Source organism: Osmerus mordax, chromosome 22 (genome assembly GCF_038355195.1).
Source record: "Osmerus mordax isolate fOsmMor3 chromosome 22, fOsmMor3.pri, whole genome shotgun sequence".
NCBI classification, from domain to species: domain Eukaryota; kingdom Metazoa; phylum Chordata; class Actinopteri; order Osmeriformes; family Osmeridae; genus Osmerus; species Osmerus mordax.
The window spans coordinates 3,782,884-3,797,338 of NC_090071.1; the positions used below are offsets into that span (position 1 = coordinate 3,782,884).

The 14,455-nt window shown below is 45.8% G+C and overlaps 1 protein-coding gene across 1 annotated transcript in view; it reads left to right on the plus strand.

Annotated features, from left to right (window-relative positions):
* The first annotated feature begins 13,939 nt into the window (after nt 1-13,939).
* LOC136966446 (protocadherin-20-like) overlaps nt 13,940-14,455 on the plus strand; it is a 12,770-nt gene continuing 12,254 nt past the window's right edge. The window contains 1 exon segment of the mRNA XM_067260953.1: nt 13,940-14,175. Within this exon segment, the coding sequence (XP_067117054.1) occupies nt 13,940-14,175 (236 nt within the window).

Below are 14,455 nucleotides of genomic sequence, written 5' to 3' on the forward strand. Positions count from 1 at the left end.
AGTGGCAGCGGCGGCCGGAATCAAAGCAGTTGGCACGGCGGCCAAAACGTTTTTAAATAACATGGCCTACCTTTGATGATCTTGAATTGAAAACGAAGTCCATTCTCCTGTCCTTTCGGATGAATTGGTTTTGTTGCTTTGGCTACCTTTCATAGAAGGTCTGCACAACCGGGGGACATATCTTAAAAATCCTGTAAAGTGGAATTGAAAATGAGTTTTAAGTTGATTACACCACAGAAGAATGTGTTGTTAACTACCCATCCAAATGCAAAAAAAACAACAAAAAACAGACATGTTAAATTAGGCTTTGAAATCGTGAGAAAATCAGAAGTCTTCTCTGCTTGAGACTGGGGGGGGTGTCGCTTGAAGGAGCTGAATCTCCGCCCCCTCGAATTTATTGAATTTAGCAACAACAGCAACACTGGCTAAATCAATTGCAGACATCAAAACAGACCTACCCGCAGTCTCTGTTTTATGTATTAATTACTTTGTATTTGCATTGTACCAGCTGAGTAACAGAATGCAACCGTTTGTGATCTGACATAAATAGGTCGCTGTGACGTAGGTCGGTCAGGTTTTGGCTCCGCCTATACAAAACCTCAGCTGAAAACGGAAGAGAAACTGTTCGCGCTTTGCACATGCACTTGTATATAATGTACTGAGAAGCAAATCATGGAATTTGCTGTACAGGATCTTTAAAGGGTGGAACGTTTAAAAAAACTAAAATCACGCCCAAAAACGCGATTTGTGAGAAAACAAATAGAGGTAACTGAAATCTGACTTTGTATTAGTTTAAGTTACGTTAGGCTACATACGGATTGGAAAGAAAAACGGAGCAAAACTGATAGGAAATTAGGACAGGCAATTTCCTTTATATTTTGTCATTTAGCAGACGCTCTTATCCAGAGCGACTTACAGTAAGTACAGGGACATTCCCCCGAGGCAAGTAGGGTGAAGTGCCTTGCCCAAGGACACAACGTCAATTGGCATGACCGGGAAACAAACTGGCAACCTTCGGATTACTAGTCCGACTCCCTCACCGCTCAGCCACCTGACTCCCAAACTGGACATTTCTACATTTCATGTAGGAATAAGGCCTACATTAAATTGTGTTGGTCGTTACGCACTATTTGAGCCAGCCCTTGCCGCTCTATTTACGGTAATTGTTCATAATGACGTTGCGTTGGTACATTTAGCATACAGATTGACCGGTCATTCTGCACAACACTATAACATCGGCTAGGCTAGGGCTACAAAATAGTAGGCCTAACATTAGTAGTTGGCACGGCCGCCGAAACGTTTTTAAATGACATACCTTTGGTGATCTTTAATTGAAACGATGAATTGGTTGATGGCTGGGTCATGCAATTGATTATTTGCTTTTAATTTAAAATGTCCTCCTACAATGTCCAGTAATTTGTTATGTCCTCCTCACTAACGGGAACTTTACTCGCGGCTTCCATTGTGAAGTGAACTAACAAGCCAACGTTACTGGTTAGCTAGTTAATTGGCTGGTGATTGCGTTCCCCACAGCGGGCGGAACTTGATATAAAGTTAGCGATAACAAATCCCACCCATTTAGAGGGGTCAATTTTACTGTCAATGGAAATTAGTCTTTCATTGAATTACTCTTGATTTTGCCCTCTGTAAATTCATAGCTGGACCACCAAACACAGAGCTGCTTAGCATTTTCCTCCCAACAACAGAGGCAGCAAAATAATGACAAAAGGGGATTTTCATTTAACTCTTCACATTCCAACACAAACTGAATAGGCAGGATTGAAGGGTTTATTTCAGAAACATTGTCTTTAGATTGTCAAATTCTGAATTGATGAAATAAAATTAGAACAGATTACTTTAAAATATTTTTTGAATATATTAGGCCCTCTCTGAGGGCCTAGAGGACCCTGACAGTTCCCCACTGAGATTTGAGGCTCGGAACAAGTACGTTTGGTTTGAGTGGGCGTCCAGCACTGATAATAAACAATCCAAACTTATGGTGATGGAAACATCATTGAAGCCCTCCCACTCCTGACTAATGTCAGATTAATTGCCACTTATTTTGAATACTTAAAATAAGTGGCAAAATAAAAATACTAAATCTACCTCTGGAATTATTTTGGGGATAAGTGTTCATGTCACGATGAGAGCACGTTGCAGATCAGCCTGCTAACCGTTCATCAGCTCTCTGGTTGTCAACAGGACTAACTGTCAACAGATGGGGCCACCGCAGGAGAGGGTGGGCAGGGGGCTCAGACCCTGAACAGCTCCGTGTGAGACAGCGAGAGCAGTTCCATCTCCATCTGCCCCACAAGATGGCTGACCACTCCAAGGCTTCCACCAATCAGAGCTCTCCCCAGTAAGGATCGCTCCTCTCCACAGAAAAACCAAAGTGATCTTGATGAATACCCAGCCAACACTGACAGCAGACAGGCTACAAAAGATGTCAGGTGAAAGAGGTTAGGTTAGAGGAGGATGTTGATGAAATGTTTACAGTATTGGGAAGGAATCAGCCTTGAACGTTGAAAGAGTGGAGGAGAGATGGTAAAGGATGAGGCGGAACTACCATACCACAGAAGAAGACGTGGGCTTCACTTAAAATGGACGGAATCTTCTCAGTCTGAATCAGCCTTCATGAGGGGTTGAAAGCGCATCAATATTAGATGAAAGGAGCATTTGAGTATCGAAGTGGAGGGTTTTTTCAAGGTTCCAGAGGTTCACATCTTTGTGATCCCTGGCGCTTCAGTCACGGACATTAATATCCTCCCATCTATACCATGTGTATAATTCAGTTATGTTATCCATCTGTCATTAGCAAATCCTATAAGATGCTCTGCCCTGAGGGTCCACCAGCACCTGGGGCTGCTTCCGGAGGACTCCCACACATGCCTGGGGAGACACACACACACCTGCACACACACGGACATACACACACATGTCTATATACACACGTATATAGACACATATACCCACGCGCACACGCATGCACACAAACAGGATTCACATGTATAAATGAGACAGGACTTCCTCCTGTGTGCTAGCTCCAAAGGACGTGTCAGTTCTACGATCTGGGTTTTGATGGTTAGAGGGGAAGATGGAAGCAGGGTGTGAAACCAGGGTCTCTACGTGGGGTTGGTCCCCCGACACCCTCATCTACTCATCTCTCATTGGCTATCTGTTGCCAACAGACACTTGTGATGAATACCTGATTGGATGAATTTCAAATCAAGGTTAAACCTATGTGCCAGAGCTAAGCACCATCTCTTTGAATTAAATCTGAAGTGTAGCTTCAGTTGCAGTGGTAGCTATTGTGTTTGTTTAGTTTAGTTTGCTGTCAAGGTTTGGTTGTGTGTGATTTCCTTGCTAGGGTGAGTAATACTCTCGTGATGCCTCAAATCTCTTCTGTTCCCCTCATCCTGTCTATCATCCCCTGCTTCGTTATTAGATTCAAATAAGGAAGGGGGAAGGGAGAGAATAGCGGATGGATTCTCGGAATATCCCACTGAGACCAGTTCTTCATTTCCGATGGTGTCCTAGAAACATAAATCTCATTATAATTTCGAACATCAAGACAAGATACTTCGGAGTAACACAAAATTATGAGTAAAGATAAAAAAGATTTTAAAAATAAACATATTGGGGAAAAAATGGCAAACAACTTGGATCTATACATATGCATAGGCTGTGCTCGACAAGATGCAAGGATGGGTTGTAAGGGGGGGGGGGGTAGATAAATAAATAACACCATGTGTGAGTGGTTAAAACTTTGCAAAAAAATAATTAACGTTATTTTTTTCTGTCATAACTTGGGCCATAAGAAGTCTTCCCGTTTTCCAAAGAACTCATTAAATAAAATGTATTGAACTGGTTGCCTAAGACATAGCCTGAAAAATGAACCTCAGACACAATTGGATGAAAAAAGAAAACAGCACAAAATAAATAAATTGCAACTACTAACAACAAACACAAAGATTTTGTTCTGGTTTGAAGTGTCTGTAACAGACACAATGAGGTTTTAGAAACACAACAAAGCACATTGTCATCCATCGTATGCATCTAATGATTCTAATTAAAAGAGCCTCTTTCTGTTCCTCTTCTTTCTCCTCCACACCAGTCCTCAAAACTATGTTGGGTGTAATCTTTACATCCTATCCTAACGTCCTTCTTTATTCTTGAACAAAATCCTTATTTTCTAGCTGTCATGACTTTCATTTCAATTGTCCCAGCTAATTAATGAGCTGATGAGGGAGGGAGAGAAGGAAGGAAGAAAATATGACATTTTACATCTCTTTATCCCCAGTCTCTCTCTGGAGCCCACAGAGCTAGGAGTGCAGAAGCAATCCTCAAATGAGAAGAAAAAAAAACTGATGACAGGATTAATTGAGGGTGTGACTTGTTTGCAAATGGGAGTTGGGTCTTCTGGATTCAAACAGACAAATCTGAAAAGAAATATAGCTTTATACCAAGTTCATATGTGAAACTGGAATATGTGGGATTTCAGGGTGTATGCAGTCTAGTCCTCTGCATCTAGTCCTCCCATCCACTCCCAAGGAAGATACAATTGGACTGAGACAGATGTGTGTTGAAACCTCCCTAGCCATTTAAGTACGTCAGGTGACTTTAAATGACTTTACACGTTATTTATTTATTCAATCATAATAATGTATTTTCTTTTGGAGTAAAGGAATTCCATCAGTCCCTCAAACTCCCCCGGGCACACAGATGTTTCACAGACCATATGGTGCCTGAAATCACCCTCAAACACTCACTGTCTGTTCTCTGTTCTGTCTCTATCTCTCTCTCTCCCTTTCTCTCTCTCTCTCTCTCTCTCTCTAAATCTCTCTTTTTCTCTCTCTGTCTCTCTTTCTATCTCTTTCTCCCTGCCTCCCTCACACATCCACCCCCTCTAATTGTTGACATGGTAACAGAGGCAGGCACAAGGGTGGCTAAATGAGCCTTAACAAGAAGCATTCAGCAGGCCTCTCTAAGTCTGTTTACCTGTTACAAGGGCTGGAGTCAACACTGGATGACTGAGTGTCCTCTGGTTGTGGATGGTCAGCTATATCTGGCAATATAATTCCCTACTGGGTCTCACATTCCTCCAGAACGTCAAACAGACGTTTTGCGCTCCAATGCTTGGCTCCTTGGCGTCAGATCGTCTCGTGACCCCTGGTCTGAGATATTAGGGTCCCCGCTCTCCCACCATGCAGTTCCTCTGCTTCCCCACTCCACAGTGGTAGAAGGACCACGCCTCTCACCATCCCTGCTATCTTTTTCAGAAGGTGCTTCCCTTGAGCCCCACCTGGACTCACTACTTCTCTGTTGACCTGTGAGGGCACAGACAGCAGCAATCTGCAAGACCAGGCTACATGTGACACCGGTGAGTGTGTGATGTTATTGTTGACTCTGCTGAGACTTGATTTTCTGATATAAAACATATATGATATACAGGATATTATATTATTATGAAAAATGTCATTATATTATATAAACATAATAGATTTATCTGTTCACAGAAATTTACAGGAGACGAAATCCTTACATTTTGTTCTGAAACTCTGTTTTATGAAACTTTATTGTGGGGCTGTGCTCAAGCGAAACTACTGGCCCGTCTATCCCAACAAAGTTAACTTGGCTTTTCCCCAAGGTGGGTTACAAATGGAATAATGTGTATCCTGATCAATGGAGCTGAGCTGCTCGGTGTCCTTCCAGTGAGTGGTATCTGTGGGGTTTGGAGGAGATGAGATGGCTCGGAGGAGCAGACACTAATGAGCAGGTCACACCGCGCAGCATGGTGACGGTGTGGCCGTCTCTCTGAGACCTGGGTAGGGTTGTTGCAGTCTCTCATTCATTTGGCCGTGTGCTGTCGACCAGTCATTCATCTTCCTCTCTCTGCAGTCTTGATCTCTGTCTCTCTCTCTCACTCCCCACCCCACCTTCTCTCTTTCTCTCTCGACGTCTCTCTCTCTCCTTCCATCTCTCTCTCTCCCTGTCTTTCTCTCCCTCTCTTTCCCTCTCTCTCTTTCCCTCACTCCCTTTCTCTCCCTTCCGATTCTCTCACTCTCCCCGTGTCCCTCTCTGCTCTCTCCGTCTCTCTCTTTCTCCCACACCAACCAAGACACACGCACACGTTACCTCTCTCTAGCGTAATTGGAGAGACACTTTCCAGTTTCATCAGTGGGCAATTACATTCAGGCGAGGCCTGAGACGACTAGCACTCCTGCGGGTCCTGCAGATGAGAGCAGAGTGGGATCAAAGCCTTCCTGTTCGATAAATCACTCTGGGCATGCTCACACTCTACACTTGTTTGTTGACTGCCTGTCGCCCGGTCCATTCTGTCACAGAGAGAACAGTAACACGGGTCCAGACTCAACTCCGACGAAGATCCCCGAGTTCTCTAATCACGATCAAAACTTCTGGATGGACGGTCCGACGTTGGTTTGTTTGTTCGTGTCAGATTTCTCCATTTCGGCGGCGTCACACAAAGCTAATTGTGTTCATGGAAATCAATGATGAAGTGAGACGTCAACTCAGACCACCCAGCCGGTAATGTCTCAGTCCCAAACAGTCTCAGGTCTGTGGTGAGCATGAATCACGTTCTCTATACCCTCCCCATCACTCTCTCTCTTCTCGTTTCTCTCTCTCTCTTCCCTCATCATTCCAGTGTTTTGAGAAAATACTAATTTACTTCACCAGTCTATGCATTGATAACTCACAGTTTGAACCATCAACCAAACTCAAGAGCAAGACTTTCTCTAATGTGACAGTTTGAACACATTTCCCCTCAACTCATTGGTGTGTGCAGGAGTTGGTGAGGATAATATTCTATCAACATTTTATTAGCTGTTTTCTGCTGCCCCGCCTAAACTGTTGGTATATCTGCTTTGCCACAATGACCTCACATCCTGTTTGCACAGGTTTGAGGTTTACAGAGGCGTCTCGTAAGTGTGCTTATACACAGAGACAAGCTGAAATGCTAAATGACATATTTAGTTACCTTTGTTTTACGAGTACTTGATCCAAAATGACACTGTACACAGGAACCCTGGGATACTGAGAGAGTGGGGGTGGGGGAGACACACAGAGCGAGAGACAACAAGAGAGAAAGAGAGGGAGAGAGTTGGGATAAGAGAGAGAAAGAGAGATAGAGAAAGAGGGAGTGAGGTACTGTAGAGAGAGAGAGGGGGGAGGCAGATAGCAAGAGAGAGGGAGACCCAGAGAGAGAGAGAGAGGTTTATCTTCCAGTTCCAGACTTCTCCACTAACAAGGCCACCATGTTCCTAATTTAGGTAAAAGAAAAGTCTCCCAACTCCACTCTCCTCTTCTCTCTCCTCTCTCCCTCCAACCCCTCTCACTCTCTCCCTCCCCCACTCTCTCTCTTTCTGTCCCTTTCTCTTCTCTCCTTTTTAAGATAATGTTTTCTAGTGTGTGCTACCAGCCAGGCTTTAACCTTATTCCTTATGCTCTCATGGCCTGAGGGCAGAAAGAAAATGGAGGATTCTGTCAAAGCTGCCCTCAGTGCTTGGAAGAGGCTTTCTCTTCCACCAAACGAACCCAAAACACAGCATCGGAGAAGCCATCACGCTGAGCTGGCCAGAGAAGTGAAGGATCACTCAGGGGGAACAAAATGCGGGAGACCATTACAGCCTGTTTACCTATCCGGAAGAGGACGAGAGTGGAAAACGAGGTCACTGTGAGAAGAAAACCTATCTCGTCTCTGAGTGCGACGAGAGCGGAGCGAGAAGGCACAAGCTAGAAAGAATAATTGTGTGTATCTGCTCAAGTGAGATGGAGAGCCTTTGCGTGGTTCGTTAAACTGTATCATTACATGGTTTGCGATATTCTGCATTGTGTCGTTGACATGTATAAACTGCACACGAACACACTGACATGCACACGTACACACATGCAGAAAAAAAGACACACACACACGCGTGGGTACAGGATTAGAAACCTGTTTGTCTGGGTGCTGTTTACGCCATTCAACTGTCGGAGCATGGACAAGATCTCCGTAAAACAGATTATTGCATTAATGGAAAGATCACTGGACATCAAGAGGGGAGTTTGAGAGGTTAGCTTGATTCGGGCGCTAACAAGCTCAGCTGATTGCTGGTAATGGTTGTAATGGTCGCCATGCATGGCCCACCCTGCTCTGCTGCCCCTGGGAGGCGGGTCAGAGACAAACCAAGCATGGATAACCACATGCCTTGCAAGCTGGAGTGGAAATGTCTGCTTGCTTGGAGCAGAGAACCAATGAGAGAGGATTCCCCTTCTCCCCCCCCCCCCCATCCCACACACAGACACACAAACACACAAACTCTTTCACACAAGCTTACCCAAACACACACACTCGGAAGATATTTGCATCTTTACAAGGATCTTGTCATCTGGGTTTCCTCTAGCACTCACAGATGAAGATGATTCATCTAAATGCACACCAATTACACATGCATGGACACGTGTGCACAAACACACGCACACAGTTAGTCACACGTAGATACACACAAACAGAGGCAAGCTAACAGAAACGCACTGAGATCCCACTCAGTGGAAAGCATGTCCTGCAGGCCTGTGGACAGGGCTGTTAGTCATCGGCTGGGTCCAGGCCGACCACCACACACACTCCAGCAGGGACTTTTAACACCCTGCTCCCTGCTCCATGCCCTGCAGCTAACCACACACACACACACACACAGAGACTCACATGCACACATTCACACTTCACACACACGTTCACAACTCTCTGACATGCACTTCTACACACATCATCCAACAAACAATCTACTCTGTCTGTCCTTGGTTACGTACACCAACAGAAACTCTCTTTCTCTGTCTTGCTCTCCATCTCTCTCCCTCTCTCTCTATCTCTCTCTATCTCTGTTGTCGGTATCACCAGCTGTCCTTTGCTCTTGCCAAGCTCAATAACATTAGGTGTTGGAGGAGGAGACCTAAACTTGGCCTGACCTTACCCAGATCTCCACAGCTGGCCTCAGGCTGTCTGGCTCTGGCTCTGCTGTCTCAATTCTCTCTCACGTCCGTGGCCTTGATGGGTCACGAGATCACACGGACAAACCTAGCAACACGTAAATAGAGACATAGGTTACTGCTTCAGGTTGTTGTAAAATATGAAATCAACCTGAACTACCTCAGGCAAAATTTATTGGAATATTAGATGTTGTTATTTTACATTTAGATGATGGGCTTTAGATATAAATATTGGAACACTTTATTCATTAAATATATTCAATATTCTTTACGCTATATTAAATAGAAGGTTGGGAGTTGCTAGTGGAATACAGTTTATATATATATATAAATACAGTTTTCCTTCTTTGCAAACTCTTCTTTTTGGTTACTTATTTACATCTTGTTTAGACTAGGCAAGCAGAGAGAGTCCTCTTGACCTCAGTACTTATCTTCTGGCAGCCCTTCAACTAAAGTTTCACTCAACATGAGGTTGAGCAGAAGAGGGTAGAGATGGATGGCCATGCTTCTGGGGTTCTTGTATTGATTCTGTTTCCCTTTTAATAAAAACAAGCCTCGTCTAAACAAAATGCAAACAAATTACTAAAAAGAATAGTTTGCAACGACGGAAATACATGTTCCACCCCAACTCCGCGGCCTTTTTAATGAAACATAAAGAATGTTTATCGATTTTCAAAAGGAAACATGGCTGGAGATGACGACATGATGGTTTGAAGAGCAAGTGCTCTGTAAGCAGACAACTGTAGTCTCTCTGCTGATCTCTCCAAGGTCTCTCGCCCCTCCTTACACAGAAGACCTCACTTAAGTTGATTGTTGTCGTTCACCCTGGTGGTTGCTTGATCTGAGAAGAAGACAAACATTCAGGATCTCTGAATCAAACTAGCTTTCACTTTTTTCTATTCATTATTCATCTGTACGCTCATTTTAATACACTGATACAGTAAGAACAAGCTATTTTATACAACATGGCCTAATACAAAACAACATGAAAACAAACGATGAAAAACAATATAAAGAAAGGTATCAACAATACATATTAATTTAAATCAGAAACTGAAATTGAAAGTGAAAGTCTCAAAACAGTTACCAATAATGCTGTCAGGATTTGAGTAATACAGAAATTATATCCTGTACTTTATGTGTGTATAAACAGTATATTTACAACCCTACACCCAAAGTATTTTCCAGAGTAACACCATCCCTATCTTCTCTAGAAAGAGGTGCATCTTCCCTCATTCTAGATTGAGTTACAAGTCTCTCTCTCTCTCCCCCTCTCTCCCTCTCTCCTAGAAACAGCAACAGCTTCCCTCCCTATTCTAGATAGATTTACAGCTTTCCTTTACACTCAAGAAAGAGTCACATCTCTCTCTCTCTCTTGTCCAGACAGATTTACAGCTTCCCTCTCTTCTCCAGAAAGCACTCCGGCACGCGTTCCCGGGCTTCCTCTCCTCATCTGCACGCCGGCCTCCGCGTCCGTCTCGTTTGTCAGCTAAATAGAACGGCGTCAGGGAGTGACAGCGCGGTCTGGGCCCCCAGAGTCGCCATCCATCAGCCCCGGCCGCTCCGCCACCACCGGGAGGAGACGGGGACGAGGCGCGGGGACGTTCTTGAGAGACCCGACACCTCTCCCTCCGTCCCCCGTCGAAATCACTCTCGCTAATGTTTCTATTAATTATCCCGCAGGGGTGACATTAAAAGTTAGCAGGACGCGCTGTTCGTTCTGGGCAAGTGCAGTAAGCTTATTAAAGAATCGAAGTGTATAAGCTTGAGTCATTCTTTTTCTGATTCGGTACCCTTCCCCACTTACACACACACCACCCCACTCGCACACATTAACCCTGAGGGGAAGGATGTGAGCAGTCATGACTAGAGTGGCCTAAAGCTTTTATCTATGAGTGCCTCTAACAACTGACACAGAAAACAGACACCTGGCAGAATGATGTCCTCGACCGAGACCATCACAGGGGTGGAGGTATCCATGCAACACTGTGCGATGTGTTCTTGGAAAGGTTTATTGAAAATATGGCATGTCCTAATGAGCCAGGCATGGGTTTCACCTGCATTAGGACCTTTTGAAACGTTGCAAACTGGCGCCTTCTTAAGCCTGACCTATTTACTGTAGGCTGCACCCACGGCGTCTGTTCTAAAACAGAACAACAAATCGCGATCAGAAAGTTGAATATCTTTGAATTTCATATTTCTTTGAAAATCCATGGGCTCCTTTTGCAAGTCTCAGTCCTGTGGGTTATTTTTAACCACGTGTGATTAAGCCTAACTGCCACCATGAGGAGAGCGCTTTGGTGAGCTCCTCTTCTGCTGTATGTGTTGTTGACAGTTTGCAGGCGAGCTGGAAGAGAATGAGACACAGCCTGGTGAGAACACGCTGTGGAGAGAGCCTGGAGCCCCAGGACTGGGAGGTGTGTCACAGGGGGGGGGGGGGAGAGGGAGAGAGAAAGAGAGAGAGAGGGAGAGGGGGGGGGGAATAGAGACAGAGACAGAGAGAGGGGGGATAGAGAGAAAGAAAGCACAGTGGGAACGAGGATGGGATACAATACAAAGGCAATGCAACAGGGAGAAGGAAAGTTAGAGAGGGGAACAAAAGAGGAGAGGGAGAGCTGGGGAGTGAGAGACAGAAAAAAGGAGAGATATAAAGAAAATGAACAAAGCAGAGAGAAAGTGAGAGAGAGATAGAGAGATAGAGATAGAGAGAGAGAGAGAGAGAGAGAGGTGGGCTCCCATCTGGTCTCTGGACGTTTGAGGTTTCAAACCTCCCAGCTAGAGCCAAAGGTGGCTTTCAAACAGCAGAGCAGGTCTGTTTAAGCATTCAGACGACTTTCCCTCTCACCAGCACACACAATCTCTGATCCTCCACCCCAAGTGGCGCAAAAAAATTAATTAGTATGTAACCGTTTAAAACAGTATTAATATTCATTGAATTGGCATTTTGCACTAATGCAAATCACACCAGATGGAAAGTTCACTCCTGACTAAGGTTTTTTTATTTATTTTCTTTTTTTTGAGTCTAATATTCAAAACCAGAGCAGAGTAAAAAGAAATTGTGTTTCTTTGGAGGGGTTGGAGTTTCTCCTTTGAAACTTTTGTGAGAAGAGAGAGGAGAGAGAGGAGAAAGAGATGGAGGGGGGAGAAAGAGAGGAGAGAGAGAGGAGAGAGAGGAGAGAGAGAGAGGAGAGAGAGAGAGGAGAGAGAGAGGAAAGAGAGAGGTTGTGTCTGTGTCAGTGAGATCCCCCTTCGACCAATTATTACGGTCCAACTCACTTTCTGAGACGTCAGCGTAGCAGCCAGAACTGGCTTCTCTTACCCGTTAACCCAATTTCTCTTTCTTCCCCTTAACACTCTCAAAGTCCAGAATTTGCTGAGTCACGTGTTCCGACATCCACTCACCTGCCACAGGTACAAATGACAAAGACCAGTTTTTTACCTGAATACAAAAAGAAATAAAATAAAATACATAGATTCACTTCCAGCAATGGTCTGGTTTGAAGGAGGGGGAGGTGGTTTGTGACACTCTTACCTGTCGCTGTGTTCTTCAACACAGTTTCTTCTTCTGTTCTTCAATTCGACTCTGTTTTTGTCGTGTGTTCTGCTTTGTCCTTGCAAGTCTCCTCTACATGTGGCAGATACTATCAGAGGATGACCTGTCAGTTCCCCCAGTGTTCCTGAGAGCGGCCTGACTGAGTTACGACTGCCTTGTTAGCATGTGAAAGCCTCCCCTTGAACCAGAAGCACCGCACAGCCATGCCATCTCGACCAGGTATCTCTCCGTCTCCACGTATGAAATCTGGATTCACATCTTGACGGCAGCCCACCTGGAACGTTCCAGTGGTTTCCCCGAGAGCGGATCGCCTGTGATGGATGGAGGAGAGAACAGGCTGTCACACCCGGACTAAGCCGGCGCGGGCTCTCGTGTCGTCCGCGGCAGATAACCTTGAGGAGCGCATTCAGATCACGCCGCACGGACCCGCCTCCACCCCTCCCCCCTCCACGTCATGCTGCCTTGTCAAAACCGTTTCTTCTTTCTCCCATCTGACCCAACCCTGGCTGTTACGCAACATCAACACAATGAGACGAGAGCGAATGTACGCACAAGTTACTGTATGTCTGACCTTTCTTGGAGCGGAGAAGGTTATTCCGCACAATGCACGGCAGTTCCCTGTTTAATTATTGTGATCGAGGCCTTGGAATCAATAGGCTTTTACAGTGATTCAATGCTGGATCCAGCTGAGGCAATGAAAAGGAGGCACCAAGAATGGTAGTTTTATATCTGGATGTGAAAAGATTAGATGGACGTTTCTTGTGTAAACATACTTGGAAACGTGTAAGAAGCCTGTCCTTCTCACATCCCGCCCCACTCCCTAAGTCATGTCTTGGTTCTTTCTGCGTGTGTGTACTCACCTCTCCTCTCATGTCAGTGTCTCCTACCCTGCCTGTGATTGACCTCCTCAGCCCTGATTGTTGGCACCTGTTCTCAATCTAGCTCCAGTGTATTTAGCCCTTGTGTTTCAATCTCTCGTTGCTAGTTTGTCTTTGTACCTTGTGTCATTCCCTGCCTAGTCTTCTGAATCCAGTAAAACTTTTTTTTGTTACTATTCTGAGTCGTGCTTTTGAGTCCACCACCTATTGCCGTTACAGTCCTTGACTGCATGTTGACTGACGTGTGGTCTTGAGAGAGCTGGGATGAGGACCTGGGTGTGGATGGGTCCCTGGCTGACACAGAGAGCCATCTGTAGCCGTAGTCCTCTGGTCCTCAGAGGTCGGGCACCTAGGTGGCACGATGCACCTACAGGCGTTAAGTCATCCTCAGCCGTCAGCACCTGCACCTGTGTCACAAGCGGCTGTTGAAGAGAGAGGGGGCCATCTGGAGGGGGGAGGGGCGCACCTCGTGCCCTCCTTGACCTCTGACCTGTGACCCCCCAGCACAGCGGGGTGGTGGGGGATGTCTCTCGAGGAGGTCGGGGCGAGGGGCTTCGACCGCTGGGAGGACAGGCATCATGAGGGCGCTGACTCCCAAAGAGACCGGCTGAAGGCGGAGCAGAGGAGCGGGCTGCGAGGTGGCAGAGGTGGGAAGCTGGAAGGGGGGAGAACAGAGAGAGAGACGGACGGACGGACGGACGGAGGGAGGAGAGAAAGAGGGAGAATACGAGAGAGGCTGCGCGGGCCCGGCGAAGGCAGGTGGGAGCAGGACGGTGGCCTGTGGAGAGGGCAGTGGTTCAGCATTCTCCAGTCCCGCCGTCAGTCTTTCTGATGACCACCGGTTGAGAGTGGACACAGCAGGACACAGGGAAGGTGCTGGGAGAGCCAAAGCCCACGTGCGGTGAGGGACACACACACACACAACTTCACACAAAAATACACTACACACGCACACACACACGCATCGTAAACAAAACAAGGCGAGGGAGTGTTGAACACTGTGCACACAGCATGGACGGAGGGACGGAGGAAGAGCTGC